This window comes from Myodes glareolus, chromosome 20, assembly GCF_982192425.1.
Source record: "Myodes glareolus chromosome 20, mMyoGla1.1, whole genome shotgun sequence".
In the NCBI taxonomy this organism is placed as follows: Eukaryota; Metazoa; Chordata; class Mammalia; order Rodentia; family Cricetidae; genus Myodes; species Myodes glareolus.
In genome coordinates, this window is record NC_142045.1 from 26,345,625 (window position 1) to 26,372,638 (window position 27,014).

At 42.6% G+C, this 27,014-nt stretch overlaps 2 protein-coding genes across 11 annotated transcripts in view; one reads left to right on the plus strand and one right to left on the minus strand.

Moving 5' to 3' along the window:
* The window catches only part of Med12l (mediator complex subunit 12L), a 316,360-nt gene that overhangs the window by 167,326 nt on the left and 122,020 nt on the right, over nucleotides 1-27,014 (minus strand). The gene's annotated exons all lie outside the window — the stretch shown is intronic.
* Nucleotides 1-27,014, plus strand: part of P2ry14 (purinergic receptor P2Y14) — a 51,032-nt gene that overhangs the window by 15,271 nt on the left and 8,747 nt on the right. Inside the window, exon 1 of one of the 3 annotated variants that reach the window (XM_048424632.3) lies at nucleotides 12,765-12,925. The exons of 1 other annotated variant lie outside the window; for it this stretch is intronic. In XM_048424632.3, the coding sequence (XP_048280589.2) occupies nucleotides 12,923-12,925 (3 nt within the window). In that variant the 5' untranslated portion in view covers nucleotides 12,765-12,922. Of the gene's footprint in view, nucleotides 1-12,764; nucleotides 12,926-27,014 lie in introns of those variants that run through there. One more of the 3 variants, XM_085676486.2, reaches the window with a different exon arrangement.

Here is a 27,014-nt window from a genome sequence, read left to right on the forward strand (position 1 = left end):
GTAAGTCTTAGAGAAAGGAAAGCTCAGGGGAGACCCAGGGGGAGAACAGAGTGAGAAGGACCATTGAGGAGCAGGACTCGCAACGAAGCAGAACACGGGAAGCAGGTGGGTAACCACTGTAGGCCAAGACACTGGTCGTTCAGACTCTAGTTAAGAAACACTATGGACTTTATAAGCAGTAGATGAAGGAATCTGACAGACCAGCTATGAATCAAACATTTTCAGCCAAGTGACTCAAGCCTGTAGGCTAATGGCACTCACTATGTAAAAGAAGGCAGGTCTGCCTTGTGGTACATCTAGGTATCAGTAAATTCTGGGCCTTCAAAATAATTTGGTTCCCAAAAATTCTCTCCCAACTCTCCAGAGTGTACCGATCTTGTGTGAGCATGTCCCCTGGCTGGCCCCGGGCAGGCCAGCTCACTTCTGCTGGTTCACACTCTAAAGCTCCCAGGTGTGAAGTCACTCCACTTTCCTCTCTTGGTTAGGCCTGAGGTGGATGACTCTTTCCCATTCATCCCGGGGGCTTTTTGTCACATCCTCCTCAAATCATACAGGCATAAAAAGAAAAGCTAGCTTGCTTCAAAGAGAGCTTCCACTTTCAACAGAAAGCCAGATGCTGCACGCTCAGGCACTGAAGTCCACATCAGGGCAAACTGACAAACTAAGGGGGACTTAACACTGCCCGATCTCTTAGCCCATTTACTAAAACTCCTTGTTCTCTGTATATTTAAAATTTGTAAATTACAGAATGCCCTTAAAAAGCATTTTTAGTACTAGTAATAAATTATACAATGAACATATGCATAAAGGTGTATGTATCACTTAGAGAAATAAAAAATAATACTAAATGGTGATTCGAAAAAGGCAAGATTCTACTGACTGCATTAACCGACCCCATAGCTGTCTGGCTTACATATGTACACACAGAGTTCACCCAGCGGCTTCTCTGCACATCCAAGCCCATCTCAGACATGCATGAAGTATGTAACAGTGTCCGTGGAAATGCAAAACTACAGCTTCCCCTCAAAGAGAACAGCAGACAATTTATCCTCACCAAGTATGAGTCACATGACCCGGGGACACAGATTCCAGTTACTCTATGTCAAATATGGCAGCAGGTTCATGGAGGTTTTATTGCTACAGAACAAAGAAAGTCATAAATCAAGACTCTTCCACACCTGTGAAAACACCAGGCTAGCAGGGAACAGCAAAGCGGGGAATCTGTTACAAACAGGCCTCAGATATGATTCTTAGCCCTTGGCTGCTGGAGCTAGTAGTCTGCTAACACATCCCAAAAGGTTGCACCTGATAGTCACGAGGATGTTAGACAAACACAGTTGTGGGCAAGGGATGTCTAATAAGGAAATCAGGATAGTGCAAGATCAACCGTAATTAGACTCTGGTCTTGCAACATTCCAACCTCCCCATAGTCTCTGAAGTGCTAGCTTTGCAGAAGGTCCCGTTCTAGGCGCAGTTCTTTCCAGTACAGACTGCGAACATGAATTCCAAACAGCATGAAAGAGATACAAGAAAGTTGCTCAAGAAAAAAAAAATTCCACAAATCTGTCCTGTCAAATTACTACATGACCCAGAATTCACAGACTGTTCAGCTTTAAATATTCTGACCTACAAAGACAGCTGCCCACACCAGCACCATGTTCTCATGGTCAAGGAACAAGAGCCCTGCAGACCACACAACAAAACAGTCATGGTGGGAAAAGTTCCCCAAACCCAAAGAAAACGAGCATTATTTACCTGTCTGTTCTGCTGGGGTTTTGCGTATGCTGAATAAGCAATCCAATACTCTCCTTCTCTGACACCATCACCTCAATTTCTAAATGTCCATCTAAGCCTTTGAGTTATATAAGCATCTGGGAGGCCCATGGCTGGGACTTGCAGACTGGGATCATTCTAGAATAAAGACATTTTCAGAACAACACAGCTTCAAACTGTTTTCTATAGGCTCAAGGAACCACATTAGCACTTAGGGCAGCGACCATGCAGCCTCCTCAGAGGTGTCAAGTTCATTACTTTATTTGTCTGACTTCTGTTTCAGACGACAGTTGTGTTTATATGGGCGGGGCGTTCACTAGTCAAGCTTTTATTATATTAAAAATATTAATTCTCTGCCTGCTATATGTGCTTCAAATGCTTTGTAACTGGTTTTCCATTTTCCTATAACTTTGCTAAATGTTTTTCTGTTTTGTGCAATATATCCTTCTTTCCCTTATGATTTTGATGTTTTGTTTTAAATGATATGAAAACCTAGGTTTTTTTGTTTTTTTTTTTTTTAGTAAATTTTATTAAATTATAAAAGTTTCCATTTCCGCCCCCCCTCCCAACACCCTCCCACTCCCCCCACTCCCCCCCTCCTTCCCCTCCATCCCCCAGGGCAGTCAGGGTTTCCTGCCCTGTGGGAAGCTCCAGCTCCCTCCCCCTCCCTCCAGGTCCAGGAAGGCGAGCATCCAAACAGACTGGATCCCCAAAATCCAGCATATGCAGAGGAAACAGGTCCCAGTGTCATAGTCAATGGCTTTTCAGAAAGACCCCGGGCCAGCCACAGTCAGAGAATCCGGCCAAATTCCGAGAATCTGGCTAGATCACGTCCTCGTTCAGTCCCAGTCCGACTGGCCCTGGTAAACTCTCATCAGATCCGTTCCCTTGTATCAGTGGGTGATAGCATCCCTCGCAGTACTGATTTCGTCTTTCATGTTCCTCCTCCTTCCGCTCCCCCTCCGGACCTCGGGGGGCTCAATCCGGTGCTCCAATGTGGGCCTCCGACTGCATAGCCGTCCTTCGCCAGACGAAGGATCTGGGTTTATAGTTGTAGAAATATTTACCTAAATTTCCCCTCATTCTTTTATCTTTTTTACTTCATTTATATGACTTTGTACTCTTTTTAAATTTTTGAGATACACATTTTTCTTCATTCCCCTCTCCCTTTCTACCCTCTTCCAAGACCCCCACACTCCCAATTTTCTTCTTCCTATGTATATTTATGTATGTGTCTCTTAGGGTCCTCTTTCTTGTCTAGGTTCTCAGGTTGTAGATTGAAGGCTGGTTTTTCTTTGCTTTTTGTCTAAAAGCCACTTATGAGTCAGTACATATTCTATCTGTCTTTCTGGGTCATTACCTCACTCAATATAATTTTGTCTAGATCCATCCATTTGCCTGTAAATTTCAAGATGTCAATTATTTTTAACTGCTCTGTAGTATTCCATTGTGTAAATGTACCACATTTTCTTTATCCATTCTTCAGTTGAGGGGCATCTAGGTTGTTTTCAGTTTCTACTTATTACAAATAAGACTGCTATGAACATAGTTGAGCACATGTCCTTGTAGTATGAATGAGTATCCTTTGGGTATATACCCAAAAATGGTGTTGCTGGGTCTTGAGGTAGATTATTTCTAATTTTCTGAAAAATTGCCATACTGATTTCCAAAGTGGCTGTACAAGTTTGCACTTCCACCAGCAATAGAGAAGCATTCCCCTTACCCCATATCCTCTCCGGCATAAGCTGTCATCAATGTTTTTGAGCTTGGCCATTCTGGCAGATATAAGATGGAATCTCAGAGTTGTTTTGATTTGCATTTCTCTGATGACTAAGGAAGTTGCAATTTCCTTAAGTGCCATTCAGTCACCTGAGATTCGCCTGTTAAGAGTTCTCTGTTTAGGTTTGTAACCCAATTTTTTATTGTATTATATTTGTTCTTTTGATGTCAAGATTCTTGAGATTTTGTCTATTTAGGAGATCAGTCCTCTGTCCAATGTGGGGTTCATGAAGACTGTTTCCCAATCTGTAGGCTGCCATTTTGTCTTGTTGACCATCTTCATTGTTTAGGAGGCCCCATTTATTAACTGTTTCTCTCAGTGTCTATGCTACTGGTGTTATATTTAGGGAGTGGTCTCCTGTGCCAATGAGTTCATGTGTACTTCCCACTTTCTCTTCCGTGAGGTTCAGTGTGGTTGGTTATATATCGAGATTTTTGATCTATCAGGACTTGAGTTTTGTACATGCAATGGGCATATTTTCATTCTTTTACAAGTTGATATGCAGTTATGCTGGCACCATTTGTTGAATATGCATTTTTTTTCAATTTTGTATTTTTAGCCTCTTTGTCAAAAATAGGTGTTTGTCAAAAGTAGGTATGTGGATTGATATCCAGGACTTCAATTCAATACCTTTGGTTCTCCTGTTTGTTTTTACCTCAATGCCAGGGTGTTTTCATTACTGTAGCTCTGTAGTAGAGTTTGAAGTCCGGGATTGTTATGCTTCCAGTATAAACAGAGACTGTGTTTGCATTTCTTGGCAACCCAGAATAATCACACATAAAGTACATTAATTACAACACTGATTGGCTGATGGTGCAGGTAGGTTTCTAGCTAGCTTCTACATCTTAAATTCACCCATTTCTATTAATCTGTGTACCATTGTGGGCCTATGGCTTACCGGTAAGGTTCTGGTGTCTTTCTCCTTTGGGAGTTACATGGCATCTGCCTGACTCTGCATTCAGTTTAGTTTTCCCACCTACCTATATTCTACCTTGTCATAGGCAGAAATAGTCTCTTTATTAACTAATGGTAATAAAACATATTCATGGCATATAGAGGGGAATCCCACATCACTCCAGAAGTTCCTTTATTGTACAGGATTGTTTTGGCTATCCCGGGTGGTTTTCTTTTCCCATATGAAGTTGAATATTGTTCTTTCAAGGTCTGTGAAGAATTTTCCTGGGATTTTGATGGGCATTTCACTGAATCTGTAGATTGCTTTTGGTAAGACTGCCATTTTTATTACATTAATTCTACCTACGCAAGAGCATGGGAGATCTTTCCATTTTCTGGTGTCTTCTTCATTTTTTTTTCTTCAAACTTTTAAAGTTCTTATCATACATGTCTTTCACTTCTTTGGTTAGAGTTACTCCAAGATGTTTTAAGTAATTTATGGCTATTGTGAAGGGTGATATTTCTGAGTTCTTTCTCAGCCCATTTATCAACTGTATAAAGTAGGTCTACTGATTTCTTTGAGTTACTCTTCTATCCTGTTATATTACTGAAGATGTTTAAGAGTTGTAGAAGTTCTTCAGTAGAATTTTGGGGCCACTTATGTATACTATCATATCATCAGCAAATAGTATGAGTTTGACCTCTTCTTTTCCAATTTGTATCCCCTTGATCTCCTTTTGTTGCCTTATTGCTCTAGCTAGAACATCAAATACTATATTGAATAGATATTAAGAGAGTAGACAACCTTGTTAAGACTACAATTTTAAAAGGAATGGGAATGCTAGCTCAAAACAAAAGGACTCACCCTGTGTACAAGCACACACACAGACACACATGTACCCACTCATACATTGTCTTGTAACATATTTCTAGAATCAGGGAATCTTTATGAGCATTTTAGAATATTATAGAAACTGGCAGGGGAAATGAAAAATTAATGGAGAAAAAAAAGATGCTGAATTTTTCATTCCAAGGAAACCACAGCAGAGGCCTTGAACATCCCAGTAAAATCCCACCATCTCTATCTACCCACCCATTCTGAGCATCTACTCCTCAGAGTACCCTAAAAGTAATAACCTGAGGTTCTGAAGAACTTCTCTATGACCCCAACCTTGTTCCTATCTTACTTGAAGATCCTTCTGATTCATCTCATGATAGCTTTAAGCAGTTTTGTGCCTCTTGATTCACAAGTGAGTCACACAAATTAGCCTGTAAATACACCGAAACATCCACAGACAGAAACTGAAATAGTATCATGCTCAATTTGTACCTTTGTCATCTAAGTCCACCCCAAAGAGAGCTTCATGGGTCAGTGAGATGGCCCAGAGGGTATAGTGGTTGCTAATCATCCTGATGATTTGAATTCAATCCACAGAACTCATATAGAAGTAGAAGGACAAAAAAGTAACTTCACAAAATTGTCCACTGACCTCTACATGCACGCTGTGACATGTATACTCACACACACACACACACACACACACACACACACACACACACACACACTGGCACCCACACAGGTTGCTGGAGGGAAAGAGAGAAAGAATACTATTTAAAAATAGAGCTTCATGTCAGGAAAACTAAAATTGAATAAAAAACAGTTCTGTATATATAAGGTACTTAAAGGGAATAAGAGGAAGGAAGGAAAAGGATGCATGGACAGGAGATGGTATAAGCATCCATCTGAAAAGCAATGTTATGCTGATCCATAAATGTGATATTTAACTGCCCTTTCAAAGCCATGCTCTCCTGAAGCAATCATTTATGACCTCTTAGAAACGGCAGGCAACCCCACAATGCATATTCTCATCTCCATGTTTTCACAGGATCAGATGATGAGAGCAACACATATTTGCTCTTCTCAGTGCCTAACACGCACGGGATTCCCCACAACAATGTTCTGAAGTGGCTGTCATCATTACTTCCTATAGGGGATAATCTATAAGGAACTGAGGCACAGAGGGGTCAAGTAATGCTCCCAAGCATGCACAGTAATGTGTGACCAAGATAGTTTCCTTAATAAAAAAAATTATCCTGGAGACTGCTCCTAACCACACAGACATATTGCCTCTAAGATCACGAAGAGTATAGGTCAGCAAATGCTTCAACTGTCTAGGAGATCAATATGCAAAAGTAAGATCCTGTTGTTATGTAAACTGCAATGAGCCAATTGGCAACAGTGCAACAAGCATTAAGCTGAAGTTGTAAGTGCAAGAGAGAAAGGGGAGAGACACACTTCCTGGGCAAGGTCTCTTAGCAACCACTCCAAATGGTTCTGAGCAAAGAGGTGGAAAATGTGAGCATCTCTGGTGTCCACTTCTCCTATTGTTGGAGACCCTGGTCCCTATTGTTGGAGGAGGCTGTACTTTCAGCCACGTCTTTATTTTCTTCCTGCCTTCAAAAGAGGTTCAAACAGCCTAAGTCCTCGACAGCCACAGAGGCTTTGTGATGTGGACCCAGGAAGCGATCTCTGATTTGGCAGGAAGCAATTATTTAGTAGGTTCAAGCACGACTTTTTTCCCATGGACCATGTGGGAGGGAGCTGTCTGGCAGGACTTTAAGCACTGTGCCGATACTGCTGCACTACACATTTCACCAAAGAAAAGGATTATGCAAGATACACGGTAACAACCCATAATATTATCAAGAGCCCCTGCTTTTACTGACCACCTGCTTTGCCTAGACATCCCAGGAAGACAATACACCGTGCCTCCTATGACTGTTCCAGCAGCCATAAGGAGGGAGGTAGCACCATTTTACATATAAGGAAAGGGACTTAGAGAAAACACACAACGAACATATGGACTCTGTAACTCAGGACTCGGGGTACCTTCTGAATCCAGATGGGAATGCATTAGCAGACAGGTTCCAAGCAGGAAACGAAGAATGAAAAGGTAGTTTGGGAGCATCCACACAGCAGGTGGAAGACTTATGAGGCCACAATGACTACAAATGGCTAACAGCAAAATGCCAGTCAATTGAGCTTTCTGCTGCTAAATTTAGGAGAAAATGATTCACCCCAAGGACTTTTTAAGATAAGTTTCTGTTGCGCTCTGACACTAAGAAGCCTTGTTCCCATGATGCGTGTGTATGTAAATGAATAGCATTGAATACTTTGCAGTGAAAAATAATACTAAACTATAAGAGCTAAGATTTATATACATGCTAAGTATCCCGGGACTAGCAGTGCTTTTTAAATTTCAAATATTTGAGGTTTTATACTTGCATATCTATAAAACGGGATACCCAGGAATGCGACCCAATTCCAAGCCCAAAATTAAGTTTTACATACCTCTTACCCATACAACCTGAAGGTAATTTTATATAGTATATTTAGTGAAGGCGTTTGGACAGGGACTCATCACATGAAGTCACACATGAAAGCTTTCAATGTGTTCTGTCAGAAAGTTTTTTGATTTTGGAACACTTGGGATTTCAAACATAAACTACACCCAAAGCTGTAGTTCATTTATATACCTTAACTAATTGTATATTGGAAACGGCCACCTGAAAGAGAGCGTGGATGTTATCTCACGGACATTGGAAACAGCTTCCCAGATCACTGGAGGCAGCAGGGCAACTGCAATGCTTAGAAATCAAGTCAAGAGCCTTGGCCACAGACAAGAATCACCCTGCTCTAGCAATGTGGACAAAGGATCCCCGTGTCTCTGAAAATAGTGGACGTAATTATCTAGAGTAACAGACAGTAAAGATGAATATTCATTTTCCCCATAAAAATGTCAACATCAACCATAGAGCCTCAAACTACAATTATGTAGGAAGAGAGAGATGGCTAGCTAAAAGGGGAAGTGGCTACCAGGGCTGGAAAGAGCAGGATTGGCTATTTTCATTCTGAGATCTATCAAATTCTTTGGCTTCTTACAGAACATAAATGCATGACTTGGACTGACATTTTCAAACAGCTTAATATTTATTAAGAAACAGCAAAAAGGAATGAGAATCAAGTTTCTTAGGCTGGGGGAAGCACAAAGCTGTCAATAGTTAAACGCCAGTTACCTTCTTGTACCAGAAAGACGTCTTTTCTCTGCTAGTTGAAAGGACCACGGTCCACAGATTGCTAAGCAAGGGACAGTGATCCACATCCAGGAAGCCAATCTGAGCAGCCTGTGGCTACCGTCCCTCCTCCAAACCAGAGTAGGCAGAGGACTTCATGAATCAGACTGAGAAGGGACATCAGAGGACCTATAATTCCCCTAACCAGTAGAGACCAGCATTTCATCTGGGACACACACACAAAAAAAACAAAGCAGACTATAGATGAGGGATCACAGAGTATAAAGGGGTAAGTCACCCCTTTCCTCCTCCATTCTTAATAGGAAGGTAAGAGGTTTTAGGGATACAGAAGACTTCAGCAGGCAAGGAACAGACTTTTTTCAGGTAGGGTACAAGGAACTGAAGTAGCAAGAGGTATGATGTGTTTTGGAAATGGGGTACAGCCTAACCCACATCAAAATGCATGCATGCTTCATGATATTGCTGCTCTGCTCCATCTTGGGAGTCGGGGTGAAAAGGGCGTCTGCTGGAACGGGACATAGAGAAGTGATGACTGCATGTAGGAAAACAGACTGGAGCTGGGCAACAGTGGAGCACACCTTTAATCCCAGCAGTTGGGAGGCAGAGGGAGGCAGATCTCTGTGAGTTTGAGCCAGCCTGGTCTACAAAACAAGTCCTAGGGCAGCCAGGGAAACAGAGAAATCCTGTCTCAAAAAAAAAAAAAACCAAAAAAAGAAGAAGAAAATGAAGAAGAAAAACAACAACAGATTGGACCAAGTCAAACAAAATCATAGAGGTGTGCCTCAAATTAGAATGCAAGAACATATTCTCTAGCAAGCATGTCCAACCTGTATACTACAGGCTGCATGCATCTTAGGTCCAATATTCATAGGTGACAAGCCATGTGGTATTGACAAACACTAGACACCCCATATCTCCACAATTATATCAGCCAATTTCATTTGACACTGGCTCTTCAATCGCAGACACTGGCATTATCTCACGGGAAAGAGCTCATGTCCTGTCCCTGGTCACTATGTAGCTTTGAGTCTGTAAACTTTATAGATTCTGGCCTCGTGCCCTATCAATTCTCTCTCCAGTTCACAAGACATGAAACAGTTATGAACAGTGATCCTCAATTCCCCTATTTGCATCCTGGCATGTTCATGCAAGGCCAGCTTCTTCCTGCAATGCATCTCTATTCTAATCCAAAAAAAAAAAAAAAAGTGAACCAAGTTTGAGCCACATAATCCAAATTCCTGGTCTTAATAAAAATATATGTAACTTAGTCAAGGCTTTCTATCTATCTGGGAAAATTCTAGTACCTAGTGGATTACAAGTGAACAAAGCTCCTCCTGCATTTCACATAAATATTTATATAAAAACAGTTATGCTTTATGCTGTACATCACCGGCCTTCAGAAATGAGTGAGCACATAAGCCCTCTCTGTGACTTTCCCAAGCATGCAGAAGTGTCACTTACAAAATACACGTTGTGAGCAACACATGGAAGAGAAACTGAAAATAAACACATCTTAACTTTCATATTCTTTTAATCCCATGCATAAAAAATGGCAAGCAATAGGATAGAAAAGTCATTGATGAATCATGCCTTCCCTCAGAGCTCAAAATCTCGTTAAGACAAAAGAACAAAGAACGGCTTGTCCAGAGCTGGGGTTGCACCCAAGGCCCCTGCAGCACCATGCCCAAGGTAACTAGTAAATGTTAGCTGGTGGCTAGGAGAATGAGATGAATGCTTTTTTCTGTTGCGGTTATGAGAGCGAATTCTGTATGGGAAGGTGAGGCAAGAGACAGGAACACTTTCTACATGGTGGGTGAAGATGTGTGATTCTATAGAGACAATAAATACTCGGAAAAAAAAAAAAAAAAGACCAGCCTATTAGAGTCATGTCATCATCTCAATGTTGTTTAAAAGTTAAACTGTATCAAAGGATTTCTGTTTGTTTGTTTGCTTGCTTAAGATGAGATTAAGCACTTTTTAAGGTGACTCCACACTATTCAGAATAATAGAAATTTCACTTAGGAATTACTCATAGAAATTTTCGCTTAATACTTAAAACCACTTAAACTAAGAGGGTATTTCTAGGCCTGAAAGCACTGAAATCTCAAGGATCTGTACGTCCACATAGCCTTAGGATTCACAACAGTCAGAAGGGGACAAATGACCAGGTGTTTGCGGAGAGCACAAAAGGTGGTATGCACGCATGATGCAAAATTATCCAGCCTCATAAAGGAACGTGATTTTCCTACATGCTGCAGCACGCTGAACAGAAATCATACATACTAAGTGAAATAAGCCAGCCAGGAGAGCGCTATGGGATTCCACAAGAGCACAGTGCCTCGTGAAGTCAAATCCGTGCCGACAGAAAGCAGAGTGGCAGCTTCCAGAAAATAAGAAACAGTTATGCAATTGTTTTACATGATGAACAGATTTCTGAAAATGAAGGTGGCGATGGTTTCACGACCGTGTGAATCCAAGTGATGTCACCGAAGCTCATGCCTGCAACCCCAGGACTTTGGAGGCTGAGGCAGAAGGATCAGGCATCAGCCTCAGCTCAAAGAGACCCTAAACTCTAATTAATTAATTAATTAATTAATTAACATTCAAGGTCCAGGTCTAAGGCACACGCCTCTAACTCCACCATTCAGGAGTACCAAGGCACAGGGACTGCAAGCTCTGGGCTTGCTGAGGTCACAGAGGAAGCTCAAAAGCTCAAGGCAAGCCTGAAATTCCTGACATGACCATTTCAAAAAACAAACGAACAAAAAATGTCAGGATGGACTGTTTTGTGTGCATCTTCACAATCCAAAGGAAAAAAAATGCTGCCTTAAAATATTTTTTTTAAATAACCAGTAGGCAAGCAGTGGGCGGTGAGGAAGGATGTGTGCAGCTCACAGAAGTCACAGGAAAATAGATTACAGGGTAGAGGGGAAGTGAAGACAGAACACGGGAAGCATGTTTTTCAATGCATCTGCAAAAGGAGTCAGAAGAGCAGCTTGATAGTTGCTCAGGAGATAAGGAAGAGTTTGAGGAACTCTTACTTCTCTAAGACAGAGGGCAGGAGACAAAATGGTGAAATGAAAAACTGAGATATTTAAGAAAGAACAGAGGAAGTGAGGCAGGGCCGAGGCCAGAAGCCGTCACATTAGACCAAAGAACATGGGGGAACCTGAATGCACTGATACTGAGCGATGGGGTGTGATTGTGCTAATCCAGAGTACAACTAAAGAGTGAAAAACCATGGGAACAATTGGCTACATATTCAGAAACTAGGGCCAGGTAACAAACCAAGATGGAAAGAGGGATGTCCAAAATCAGAACGGAGCTGTACTGATGAAGTGGAGAAAGAGCAAAAGTCCCCACTAAGGGCTGGTGCCGACGAGGTACAATCAGCATTCCCTGCATCCTGAGGACTGAGCATGTCCCCAGAGAGACCGGGACCCTCCTCTATCGCTACACTGCCAGCAAGGTCAAAGGTCCCGTGGACACCCACATGTCCAGCCTTCCCACACTACAGTAGAAGTGCACAGGTGTGCTTTACTCTCGGATTAATTTTCAGTTTTCCATTTTAAAAAAAGAAAAAAGAAACTTTCGGGAAGCTAGCTGAAATCAGGAGACTCGGGAACGCTGTCACTATTATTACTACATCCTCACAGGAAAGGTCAAACTGGACATGGGAACAGTCATCCTCCTGCCGCCTGGGTTCCTCTCCCTCACCACACACCCTCTCCCACTGTTCACCCTGGGTCAGGCCTGAACATCTGTAACCCTATGAAGGTCTACGTCAGATCCAACTCACACCCGCACGGATCAGAGTTGTTCTCCTAGGGGTAGTGGAGGTTTGCACCGCTTTGATGCTGAAGCGTTTGACAAGAAGTCAGCGGTTCAGAGAGTACCTGAAATGTTCTGCTTTGAGAGCTAATCCTGCATTTCCCACTTGTCAACATAAACAGACCAGGCAAAAGGCAAAGTACACTTCCCTTGGTACCGGTCAGATGCTGCACTCTTGCTGATCCAATCTCACCTACAGGGATGGTAGGGACTGGAGGAGCTGGTGAGTAGGAACAGTCCATCCAGTTCGGGATCCAGTAAAAGGCTAAGAAAACAGCACAGCTGCTGCGGGACAGCAGTGGGCTTTGGCAGGGAAGGGGTTAAAATGAGTTATCTGATACTGTAAAGTGGACAGGCACAGCTGGTTGGTGACGCAATCCTCTGAGCAAAGGCAAGCCAATAACTAAAATGCTCAAGACAGAAAACAAATACGGAGCGCGAAGGCCACAGCCCCACCAAAACTGAAGCCAGACTTGAGATGCTCCAAGGGAGGAAGTCATAGTCGCCTGCCTCCTAAACACTAATGCCTAGGCTCCCGATGAGGACTTCATGGTGAGTCACATTTTAATTTCAAAAGAAAGAAACAGGAATTACATTGGCTTCTTAGTGCTTGTGTCTTAGGGCTTAAACTTTCGTTTCCTGGATTGTTAAGTTCTGGGTTTTTTTTTTATTTTTTTTTCTTCCAAGATTTAACAAACATGTGAAGAGTGGTTTTAGTTTTAATTTGTGGGTGGCAAGGATGAAGATATACTTATAAAGTTCGATCTATGATTTACTTTTCTATGAATTGTAAAGTAACTTTCATGAAGCCTTGACTAATAGCTTTCTAACATAAAACATGCTTATACTGTACTCTAGTTTATTGATGAGCTACCTAAGGATTGTTGGTTTAATAAGTCCCATTTTATGGAAAAATTGCAAACTTGTAACTGAATGGAGAGATTTAGGTTAATCAACCATAACATGTCCTCATGCCAAAAAAAATAATATAATTAATTCAGTATTTACTGTATACTCACAGTTTTAAAGTATTGGCACTAACAACAGGAAATTGTTACAGGGGTAATAAAAACAGTCAGATACCTGCAATTTCATCACTTTTTCTAATAAAAGGGAGAGCTCTCTCTGCCTTTAGCTGCCGCCATGTGTACAAAGGCAAAGAGCCAACAGGGCACCGCAGGACTTCATATGACAGAGGGGATCTCTGGCAACACTTCCGTGTATTGAGCTCAAAGGTTATAGCCCTCCACCTTTAAGACTTCACACATAAGCAGTCGGATCACCGGATGTTCCAAACAGCTGGATGACACCGGGAGAATCTCTTCAGGTCCCTATTTTGCCAATCTGAAAACGAGTTCAGCAAGTTTCAGGGAGAGATGATTTGTCTGATAAAGGCCAAGGATACTACAACCACCTGGCTTCAAATCTATTTCCTTGTCTCCAGCAAACAGTGATCGGGTCCAATAAAATGCATGATTTATGCATGAGCGGGCATGAAGTGCAAGACTGTGCAGAACAAGTTAGCCCTTTAGCTGCATGTTTACATAACAAGGGCAGTAATCGCATTATACAAAATAGTCAATATTATTGGGACGCAAAAGGAAGCAACTTTGCAGATAAACAGCTAAATTTTGATCTCCTGAGACTTTGAATGACATTACGTGTTTCGGATTTAACTTTCTAACGGGCTTCACCTCTGTCCCAACACCTATTTAAACAAAAAACTAAGGTTGGTGTATCTGGCATACAGCAGACATTCAGTAAAAAACTGAATTCTCTCTTCCCATCTATTGACTAGTAATGCAGTAAGTGAGGGGCAGTATTACCAAGAGAACTACCAACACTAAATTACCCAACCTGTGTAATAAAACATGGTGAAAGTTACAAAGTCATCCATGACACTAAGGAGAAATGAAACCTTATATGCCAACTGTTACAGAATATGTAAGTTCTACAGAAAACAGAACATTGGGCCAAAGCACATGTAGCACACAGGTTATCAGCCAGGTCCACCTAGTGCAGCCTGCCCTGAGTGACCTTGCAGTCTGCACAGTCCGGTCACGCAAATGATCCTAGAATTCAGGAGTTGGCCTGGATCCATAAAGGAGGTGGTTGTACCCAAAAGGAAGTGAGAAGAAGCTACAAGGCTCAAATGTGTTGATTTGCAGACTCACCCAACATATGCATATGTTAAGTACATATATATGTGAAAAAGAATCTGAGATGCTAGATCTCTAGGAGCCAAGACATGAACTAAGGAGCTGTCTGTGTTGTTTAATTACTTCATCTGCTTAGTGTTCTTTTTGCTATTTTTTATATTGTTCAGTATACATAAGGTTAGAGGCTAAAGTACTAAAATTAACAAACTAAGCCCAATTTAAAATTCTTTTATTAGAACACACAGTGAAACGTATTTCAGCCAAAATACTCAAACCTTTTTCTTAGCGTTCCCTTCCACTCTTAAAGATCCCAGAGGACTCTGACATAGCTGCGTTAGAATGTCCATCAAGGTCTTCTAGGCTGCAAACGACAGCTGGGAAGAGTTCTATCAGTGCTAGTGCCATTTACGAGGGCAGCAACTACTAACCTAGCATGTGTTCAGAATGGTTTGCATAGGCAGGGAGGTGGCATCAGTCTACATTTCGGTACATCTATTCAACATTCAGCATGCAACAGGCAGGCGGTTCTCAGATCCATGGGTCATGTAAGCTGCTAGGAAGGCTGTCTTGGCTAAAGAATCTCACACAAGTAAGGAGATGAGAGGAGTGCTCTGGCCTCTGGGGCTCCTTTCCTGCTGCCAAACGCAGCAATAGTGGTTTCCTAACGTAGAACTGGCACGTGGTACCAAGTTCCACGTACAAATACCCAATAGCCTGTTACAATGAAATCCTTCACGCTTAAGTAGATCCTTTACTCGTGTTTCGTAGACTAATCATTTAGAGAATATACATTTATGAAAAACTTCCTAGGTCTAGATGCTCATCCTACCATGGTAAAAGCAAAGCTCACACTGTGACTGGTACCTTGTCTCGGCATTGTAAATTGCAATTGCCTACAATTCTGTTATCTGAAAGAAACTGATCAAACAAACTGGGGACGAATATGCAACCCAGATTAATAAATTACAGCCACAGTTAGCAACATAAATAATGTCTAGGAACACAGACGCAAAGACCTAATTCAACCACCAGAAGAAATTCAAAGTGCTTTCAGATTTGAAACTTAGTATGTATTTGGGTTTTCGGCTTAACCACACGTACTTGACCAGTAAAATTTGCGCAAACATTTAAAAAAAAATCAAACACACTAAAATCTGAAACATTTCCTTCCGGTCCCTAGCATTTGGGTCAGGTGGGATTCTAAACTGTGCATGTAAAGTCAGATTTTATATATTTATACATATTTTGCATCAAATGAGAATACAAGAACCATTAAAGATTACAACTTCGTTTTTGATCAAAATATTGATCTGGAGAGGTGGCTCACTGCATAAAGGTACCTACTACCTTCTACCCCTGAGGACTTGAGTTTGCTCCCAGAACCCACGTGATAGAGAAACTGACTCTCAGGAACCGTCCTCTCCTATCCTTTCAGTGTGCATACACACACTCCATGATCAATCAACAAATTAATGCAATAAAATAATTTTTAGAAAATCAAAATTTTATATACCTGTATATACATATCACATGCAAATCACAAATGTGCTTAGGAATATATGTGTGTATGTGTGTGTGCATGTGTGTGCATATAAAACTGTAAGGCAGGAAAGGAAAGGCTAGAGAAGACATGATCCAGACCCCAGGGAAAGAAGCCGAGCATGGTGGGTCACAGGCAGACCACTGGTTGCAGGTACCCACACACGATTCACAGGACTTTTTTCTGTTGTTGAGTTTGAAGGAAATAAAAATTAACAATTAACAACCATGCTTGAACACTGTGATAAGAACCCAAAATAAATCATGAGCCATAATTATTCTGGTTTATATCCAAAGATATCTACATAATTAATCTTACTTACAGGATGTGACAGTTTACAAAAGACTACGATAAAACTCGCGAGATTCTGAACAGACTCGCCATTTGATAGCTAAGTGCTTAACTTGCCTGCAGCTACACGAACAGATTCATACAAATGGGGTGGCCACTGAGTTTCTGCTGTTTGTCACCCACTACTCAGAGTGGTCCTGAGCAGGGGGCAACAGTAAGTCCCGCACTCACGTGGCTCACTGTTGGGGCACTGGCATAGGTACAGATGGGAAGAGGTTGGAAACATTATTGAATTTTTTGAGAATGTATTTTATGTTATTATGTGTGAATCTTTTGTTTGTATGCATGCATATGCACCACATGTGTGTTGCTGCCCTCGGATATCGGAAGATGGCATTGGATGCCCTGCAACTGGAGTTTATAGATGGCTCTGAGCCACTATGTGGGTGCTGGGGATAGAAGCCACGTCGGTGTGAGAGCTATAAACAACTGAGCCATTTCTTCAGTTCCTGTCCCTTTAAATAGTTAAAAGAGATGGAAAGAAAATACACCTGGGGAGGGGGTAGAGGACACAAGGAGTGTGGCTGCTGCACACTGCTAAGAGAAAAAGCTCCGGAGAGGGGGTCACATGATCTGAGATCAGTAGGTCTGCATCTATACAAAGGTAGTTGCAGGGACAGGACTGCAGGCAGACAGACACCAAGGGCTCCAACTGCCTACACCCCAGTGAATTTTTGTCCCTTTTAGACTTCATTCCTACAAGAGCATCAGTACGAAAGCAAACCCAGTCGGCTGTTTCTGTTATTTCTTTGCAGAGTCTGACAAACTTTGGTGGTCACTCTTGCGAGACCCTGACATGGCCCCTATCAGTTCTCAGGGATCCAAAATCTTCAGGAGTTGGCGACAGATATATGTAACATATATCTGCTCCATTCAGCCTGGCACCAAATGACAGAACCTTGGGAGCTAGGAAGCTAAATTTTTGCCTTTTATTTTGAAATTTTGTTTTCAGGACCAAAAAAAGCAAAACAAACAAACAAACAAACAAAAAACCCACCTAGAAGAACTGTTTGATTACCCAAAGCATCAAGTATCTACTCCATTGCTTTGTCTCCCTGTCCCCATACTGCACTATTCCTCAGGTCGGCTCTGTCCATGGCATTAAAAGCCATACACAGACCTGCCTCGCTTGCCCTGTGCTGCCTGGCCAAGCTCACACATGGCAGAGTAGGGGCTTCTTCCAACCATCAGGCAAACAGTCCTGATGGCTCAGGCTGAGGGATTTAGCACAGACAGGAGGGGGCCATGTTTTACCAGTGTTTCCTCCTCCAGGCCTCTCCAGCTACCTGCCACCAAGCCAGCACGTGTAAGTTAGATGCAGCAGAGCCTCCAGAGAGGAGGATAGAGCCCCATGGCAGGGGCTCTGGAGGCCGCCTGTGGGGATGTGCTCAGCACACCAAGTTTCTCTTATCTGTCTGCCTCCTGCATAAAACTGGGTCATTCTAGATCCTTCAGCACCAATGCTACTACTATGCACCATGTGCAGGGTCACCATACAGAACAAACTAGGAAGAGGATTGTTTCAGCTGAACACAGTATTTTCAACTAATTAAGGCATCAGTAACCTTAATCCATCCCACTTTTGGTTCTAGGACACAGTTGCATACTGTGAATCATCTAGTCAAGATTTCTAGATTCTTTTCTTTTTTCAACTAAATGCGGATTGCATTCATCTCCCAAAATTTCTGAAGAATTTAAAGTTTCACATGATCCATCTATTCACTCTAATTACTACAGAAAAATGTCCTCCATTCTCTTATCAATCATCTGAGCTGGCTCTGTAGTTTTGCTATGACTAACAGTACTTCAGTGACCCACTGGCTCCTAGTTCCTGATACACATCAGCAAAAATGCTGCAGTACCCCCTAGAAGCTAAAGTATTCCACCACAGAATAACGTAAATGCTTCTTCGTACCAAATAGTTCCAGTTCACTTTCCAAGGTGATAAACTTGAGAAACATAAAACTGAGTGCTGTTTTTTTTTAAGTCCTAAAACTTAATTTTTAAAAGTCCTGAACAGTTCTTACAAAAGTAGTCATATATGTATAAGTTGAAATAATTTATATTTAAAAGGGAGAAGAAACACAGGATTCAGGGCAGGGCGACTTCTGAGTGGGAGAGGAAGACAGGGAGCAGCAAATGCAGGATGGGCTGGCAGGGCCCACGTATTGAGTGGCTCTGGGCTCTTCCTCCTGTTGGGCTTCAGTCTATATTATATAAGTTAGTGGGTACTCCACTGGACAGGGGAACCATTGTGAAAGCAAATAGCATTATACGTGTGTGCGATATCAAGTATTTTTCAAAGAATGACAGCAATGGCTATATATAGATTATAGCAAGTATAACAGACAGGCCAGGCCAAGACGTAGTAACCAGAGGCAGGACAAGGTTAATCCACTGCAGTCCATGTCTGCATGGGATCAGTGGTTTCTTGACCTCTCAAGACACAGACTGAAGGGACCAGAGTTACAGAGTAAACAGAAGGGGATGCTGGGAAGAAAGAAGGGAATACCAGCATAGGTCAGGACCACAAGAACTCTGAGCGCCAAACAGGCATGGACAATACCAGAACTTTTCGTTGCTTTATTCTCAACATCAAGGGCACTGACTAATAATTCGTATCAAGAGAAAGAAACATCTTTGCTTTATTCTCAACATCAAGGGCACTGACTAGTAATTCGTATCAAGAGAAAGAAACATCTTTGCAAGGAAGAGAAATTTTGCTTTATTTTTAATGATGCCATTAAAAAGATTTCAAATAACACAGTCATGGCATTGCAAGTGGTGGAGTTTACGGAAGAGCTGTGGGCCAAGGGGCATCTGCAGCTCTGGGGACCTCAGTGGCCCCAGGGGCTGAGGCCTTGTACCTCCTGGACACTGCACACGGGACCAACTCTGCTCTTGGCGCACAAATAACACCAGAAAGTAGTCTTGGGGCTGAGGGAACCGGTGGTTTTTCACAGGAAACAGGGGGAGACGCTGTTCTGCCTGCCTGAAGGTGGGAGTGTGAAGCTGCCCGTGACCTCTGTCCTCTCCCAGGAGGGACACCTGAGGTACTTGCAGAAAACGCAGGGGTCAACAAATCCAGTCACAAAGCTGTGGCCTAATGAGGATGACCCTTGAGAACTGAATCAACTAACCAGGAAAAGAGCATGTGAGAAAGGCTTAAAATCCCACCGAGGACTTTTTAAACTAGCTTGTATAGATGAACAACTAATACAGACTAACTTTTTAAACTAGCTTGTATAGATGAACAACTAGTACAGACTAACTTTTTAAACTAGCTTGTATAGATGAATAACTAGTACAGACTAACTTTCTCCAACACAGCCGACTGAAGTTAGGGGAGCACAAGGGACTTAATTTAACTTTTAGCAATACAGATAGAGAAGAAACCGCTTTTAGCGCTGCTATTGGAGGAGAGGCTTCTTCAACTCCACGATGATTAAAGATAAACACTGGATTTATCTTTTTGTCTTCTGTAATACCTTAGGTTAAGTAGTTAAATCGGGCATTCAGACTTTCTGCAACTATCTATGATAAAAAGTGGTTATAAAAATTCAATGTTTGGGGCTGGAGAGATGGCTACTGGTTAACACTGGCTGATCTTCCAGAGAGGACCTAGGCTTGATTCCTAGCACTGATATGGCAACTTCAGGACCATCTGTAACTCCAGGTCCATGGAATCTGACTATCTTCTGATCTCCACGGGCACCAGGCACACACATGATAAACAGACATGTGTGCAGGCAAAACGTCCATACACACATATTTTTTTAAAAAAATTAAAGAGAGAATTTTATTATTTCAGACTTGGGGACCAGGTCTGTGCACTGTTTCCATTCCCACTCACAGTCCTGGGCATTTAGATTCGCTCCCTTTGGCTATCTAACCCTGAGTCTTAAACAAACCTGCAGTCAGTGGTTGCTATTCAGCTCGAGTGGAAGCTACTGCTTTCTCAGAAAGAAAAATCTGCTTCCCACCCATACAGCCAAAGAATCACAACTGGAAGGCCTGAATGCTAATACATAACAGAAATGAAAAGACCGTCTCTCTGGGGCCAGAAGAGGTCAGAGATCCATTTCCTTGTGTGACTCTAGAGAATAGGGCCCTGTGTTAAAAAAAAAAAAAATACTTCTGGGAGGGGAAAACGAATCAAGAATTCAGGATGCTTAGCCGAGTATTTCTAGAGAGAGAAATCAGATCTAAACCCTCTCTGAAGGCAGCACCACACAGGTTTGGGCGAACACTGACTGCTGAATAAGAGCACAGAGCCCTAAAATCTCCAAAATGCGTAAAGCATTTCACCCTAACTCCTAAGTGCTACTTTCCTCTAACCAGAATGGGGGAGCCATCAGAAGTGAAGACTTCCACCACCCTGCCCCCGGGGAGAGGATGGAATGTGCTGGGCTACGCAGGTGAGCTCAGGGCACTGTACAATAGGTCTCCTGTGCTTCCTGCAGTCCTGCATCTCAGGGCAAAGGAATGTCAACCTAAATAAATAAGCAGAAGCGAGGGAGACCAGGAGGATGGGAGACAAGGCCTTCTAGGGGCTTCTGCTTCTTCAGCTGCCGGCTTACTCACTCCCTGAGATGTTCCCACTGACTCACACACTGCCAGGTGCCAGGTGTCTGACGCTTACAGAAACAGGAACCCTATGAGGTAGCCTCTGTGCTCTCGGTTTAGAGATGTAATCTCTAAGAGACAGAGGCACTTGGCGTTTATTATGATATCAAAACTATGAAGAACCGGAGCCACACTTGTAACCAAAGCTCACTGCATCTCACGTGTAGGCTTTCATTCGATCATTACGTTGGAGAGTCTGCCCGCTATTCCAACAGAGTAGTAAACCATGTCCTCCTCTTCAGTGTTAATGATGGATTCCACACGCACTTAAGGTATGGCACCAAAAGGACAGCTAAATTATCTTCTTGTATCAGAGGACGGACGTTATATCCATCCATCCGCAATGAAGCAGCCATTCTAGCAGTTACTGCGAAGTCTAAAGACAACCACAGAGCACGACTGGCACCTAGTGGACAGAGATCAGAACTGCAGCAGAACATGTGACAAGGCCCAGAACAGACCATCAACAAGGAGCTAGACGGCCCCCACATTGATTAGTCCAAGGCTTAGAAACACTGACAAGTACAAAAGCAACGAGCGAAATTTTACGACCACCCAGGCTATCCAGAAATGGTTTGTGGTGTAGAGGCCAGGAGAGTGTTGCCATTTTACAATCTCCAGAGCAGTGGGCGTACTCTACCTGCCTAATGCCGCAACCCTTTAATATAACTCCTCAGGATAGGGCGACCCCCAATCATAAAATTGCTGTTATGCTTCATAGCTGTAATTCTGCTACTGTTATGAATTGTAATATAAATATCCGACATGCCAGATATCTGATATGCACCCCACTCCCAAGGGTTGAGAACTGCGGCTCAGGAGCTTCGTCTTCAGAGGACAGCAGGGCCGTGCTCCAGAGAGCACAGGTGCCAGCATCACCTCCCCCTGCCCTCCTCCACTAACATCTCCCATCATCTGCAGCCACAATCACAAGACACTGAACGCAGAAAATTAGCAGATGGGCCGGATGTGGCAGGCTTTCATGTTTCTGTAAGTTCCACTCACTGTGTTTGGGGAAGTGGTTAGAATTACAACACAAGGCTTGGACACTGTTATCAGTTTATTGTCCACGCTAATCTAGTTCCTATCCCTTGGACTGTCTCGCATAAAATCAAAGGTTGACTGTGAACAGTTTTTCTTCCTGAGTTTTGAAGTCTGGACTATAAGGAAGTGGAGACAGACCCATGTTTATATTCAGTGAAAGAGTTAAGTTCTTATGGGTCTGCAAATCAGTCTAACAGCACACAGGCATTTCTCAAGTTCCCTATCACAAGAGACGTGGATCACTGAACTGGAAGGCCACAGTGGCCAAGAGCTAGACAAGTCAGGTTAGGCCTACCCATGGTTCACACCTACCAACACAGAAAATAGGCCACAGAAGAGAAGCAGCAGCCAGCTGGCCTTCCTCTTGCCAGAACTCAGGCGATCCATGTGGTCTATCAATTTATACAGCAGCTCTGAGCTTCTGCAGCAGAGTCTTAGACATCAGCATGCAAGATGGGAGCTGAATCAAAATCAAAGTTGGCAGGACATCTGTAACAGACAGTTTGGAAGCTGGCAGAGAAAAGGGAGCCGTTCTAAGTAGTAGTGCCTTGAGGAAGATGAGAGAAACCGAAAGGACCCAAACCTTTCAGAGCTTTAAAACATAAACACAAAGCAGCATTTGCAAAACACATTTACAAATGCAAATACGTGCCTTTCAAAAAGAATTCTAACTCCTGAAAGAACTCAGGAAACTGAAGGACACCATGTGCCTGCATGCACATGTACACACATGCATGCACACACGCTCTGTGCCCCCTAAACTGTCTCTGAAGTACGACGCTTAACAGGTCTAAGTTTCAATACCATCTGGACATGCATAGCCTACTCTATCCAACTTGGCAACTCAACCATTGTAAGCACTGGCTGTTTAAGCTGTAAGATGGGAGTTCCTAGCGACCCCTGGGCAAGGCTTTACATAAATGTTTAGGTAACCCAAGTCCCTATGATTCTATCCTCTCTTGTGTCTTGAAGCCTGATCCTATACCATTCTCTGTCACAATACCCTCCATCCTTTTCCTCACCTACTAAGGCCAATTCACATGACAATCTTCATTACCATCTTCTCAGGAAGGCTGTCCTGACACCAGCTTTCCTGAAGTGACAAAGGTTCTTCCTCCTCCAGTGAGAGCCCTTCTACCCTACAGTGCCACACTCTATTCGGGCCCCTAGAGTTCTCGGAGATGAACGGTTCCCACGGCATCCAGCAAACATGGTTTGATGTCTTCAGTAAGCAAATGGATTGATGATCTTGGGATCCTGGCAAAGAAATAAGGACTGAACATACACAAGAGCTAAGAGCCACAGTTTATCACAAGAACACAGACTTTCAATAACAAGGAACCTCAAAGGATGCAGCGGTCAGAAAATAAGCCAGCTGAGCAAAGGACAAGGAACTGAGAATTTAGATCCACAGTGGCTTCTGGGATATGTACTGCAAGCCGTGAACATCCCCAGCATGTAAGAAAAACATAAAAATGAAAGGACTCCTCCTGGGCAAGGGTGAAAACAGGCTTCTTGCTGGCTGAGCTGGAGAAGACACAGAGGGGCCATGAGGAGGGGGCAGTGCGGCTGGAACACCTACCGTGAGGCTCCAGGGCAGCCAAGCAGAAGTGTTTCTGCGAAACCCGAGTGTGGCAAGCCAAGCCTCTTCCCTGAAGTCACTTGCCACACTCCATGGTCTGTCTGTGCCTCAGAAGAGGAGACAACCATTCATAACCCCATAGGAGTCACAATATTGGGCAGGACAAGTTGGGACAGAGGTCAAGGGGTGAGTTCAAAAAAAAAAAGCTATCAATTGAAAAAAAATACCCAGAAAGGCTAGAAAATTGAGGGCACTTAAGCGGCATAAAATTCAATTTGCTAATTTAAAATATTTTTAACAATATTACAAAGTATCTAAAAACATCAAATTCCCTGGAAACCTCTTAGAATAGTGACACCAAATGAAAGGGGCACATTATTGAGGAAGAGAAATCAAAGGGAAGTGGGAAAATGCTGTTTAGAAAATTCACAATTGCACACACCTCTACTACTGTGAGCAATGTTTTCTCCTTGCTGCTGTGCTGAGTCATCACTCCAGTCCCAAGGATACACGTCGACAAGTCAGTCTGCATAACTGTGGGATATTTCAGCCTGTGTGTTTGTTCTTTCTCTTATGTTAACTCTTGATTGTCAAAACTCTTGTGTAAAACTGAGCAATCATGTTGAGTGTATTGGCTATGAAGTGTTTAGGATATAATTTTTAAATAATTTATTGGATTTTTTTTTTTGGCCAGGAAATCACAGGCTTAATGTTTGTGTTCTTTGATTTTCAAGCCTCTGATGTGGGAGAATTGTCTGTATTCTGTCAATCATATTTTAATAAAACGCTGATTGGCCAGGCAGGCAGTATAGGTGGGAAAACCAGACAGGAAGTAGAGGTGATGCAATGAGAACAGGAGAATTTTGGGAAGCAAGGAGGTTCCTCTGCCATTCCTGCGCAGACCACCGAAGAGGCAACATGTAAGCTGACAGCTGAAAAAGGTACTGAGCCCGTGTGGCTAACATAGATCAGAATAATAGGTTAAGATAAGTCATAAGAACTAATAAGCCAATCAGTTTATAACCTTATGGAGTCCTGTGTGTGATTTTCTTTGTTGCTTGCTGGCTGTTGAGGTACCAGGAGGGACAAAAACCCCAACAAGCCAGCCCTCATGTTACAAGCCTCTTCTCTGTTGACATGTTGTGGCTTATGTAGCGGCATTCCTTCCCTACTAGATGTGGTAGCACCATCCTTCCTTCCCCGAAAGTCTTTGACAGTTGTTCCCAAGCATTTCCACAGGGGAACAGAGCTACCTCCGGTTTAAACAATCCACGGGGAGACTGCTGTGTGGGCCTTGTGCATTGTCTTATAAGAAGACGGTGACTTTGGTTTCACTTGGGCTAGCTTCTCACGCTGTAACACAGACACATCACCTGGGGGTCCTGCTACAGTAAGAACGGAGGTGCCAAGGCCCTGGAGTCCAGCAGGATGACTGGCCCAGGGATCTCTGAGTGACATGTGTATTTATTTTTGTAAAGTATACAGAAAATATTCGATACATGTAATTGTGTGTGTATGCGTGTGCACACGTGCAGGACACAAAAATGCTGGCACCAGCTGGAGGAGTTGGATTCCCCTAGAGCTAGAACTACAAGTGACAGGGAGAAAAAGCAAAACTAAAGGAAATACTTTCTTTAAATACAAACTTCATAACACAGTGAATTTAATTTATTTTTCTCTTGTAACATAAAATTCTAAATTATGAAAGGTAGGCCACTTCAAAGATGAGGTCGCACTGGGCTTAACCACTTCTGTAAAACAAGACATTACTTTAAAATAGTAAGGTATTATTGCACGTGTTATCAAAATGCTATGAAGATGAAGAAATCATTTCTCTTCTTCAGAGACATAATTGAGATACATAATACAGACAGTAGTGTGCATATATAAGAAAAACTATAAATAAACAACAAAGAAAGGGTGAGCTTAGAGTTAACCACACTTTTGATATGATGAATCTATTTCTGGAGAAAACACTGTTTTGGATAAGTACCAGACCTAAGCAGAGAGAGCGCACTGAACTTAAATGCAGTCTTCAACTTGAAAATAATGGCAAGTTATCCCACATTCTTTTTGTTTGTTTGTTTGTTTTGTTTTTTGTTTTTCTGGACAGAGTTTCTCTGTTTATTTCTGGCCGTCCTGGAACTCACTCTGTAGATCAGGTGTCCTTGAACTCACAGAGACCAACCGGTCTCTGCCTCCCTGAGTGCTGGGGTTACAGGTGTGTGCCACCATGGCCTGACTGATCCCACACTCTTACAATGGTCTAAGGAATAGGTGGGTAAGTTGCCTATAACCACCCCCCATCAATCATCATCTTCACATTGACAGTCTGGCTGTTTGGGGTGGGGATCAAGGGAGGGCAAACTATGTGTTCTCCCGACCACACTTGCCTTCGGGCTTCGCAAATCCCACTGTTTTCTGCGAATTTGATACCAAGACATGGAAGTGATGCTAGATACAGGCTGAAGAATTTTATACCATTTATTCATACTTAGTCACCTAAATCTTGGTAACAAAGAGGGGTTCCACCTAAGGCAGGGTGAAGACATGCAATGAAGATCGAGTTTTAAGAAATAGAGTATTTGTAATTCATGAAGAACTTTGTACATTCCTAATCCCTAATGCTTCACCACACAAATTCAGCCACACCATCTAAAGACCGGTACATCCACGAACAGGGCTGCACACAGACCTGTGTACACAGGTTCAAACACCCACTTCCACTTTCCAACTACATCAACGAGTCTTCATCAACTTTTACCATTTTTACGATACCTCCTCTCTCCTCTCCAGTGGGCTGAGAGAATTCGGTAAGAAAAGGTGAATCAACCAGGTGAAGTTCAATGGCAGAGAACGTCACAGTGCTGGGTCACACTACAGGGCTGCTGCCCTCCTCATTCCTTGTGTCCTTACTTCACATTACTGTGCATCCTTAACATCGAGATAGGACCATCTCCTTTACGCGTGAGGAGACTTGCAGTTCTACAAGGCCTCCCTTTATCGGGACATCAAATCATCTTCTAAAGACAAGAGGAGACTGTGCAGATATTAGTTTATCAAAATACTGTGTCTTTTTGCCATCTTGCCTATTTCTTTATTCTTCCTTTTATTAAAAAGCAATGTTTTTGCCACATGACACACCCTGATTATCCTTTTCCCTCCCTCTACTCCTCCTACTCCTGCCCCATCTGGATCCACTCCCTTTTCGTCTCTCACTGGACAACAACACAGGCTTCTAAGGGACAATAATACAACAAAACAAAATATAATAAGATTTAAAAAAAAGAAACCTATCACATCAGAATTAGACAAGGCAAACAAACAAGGAAAAGAGCC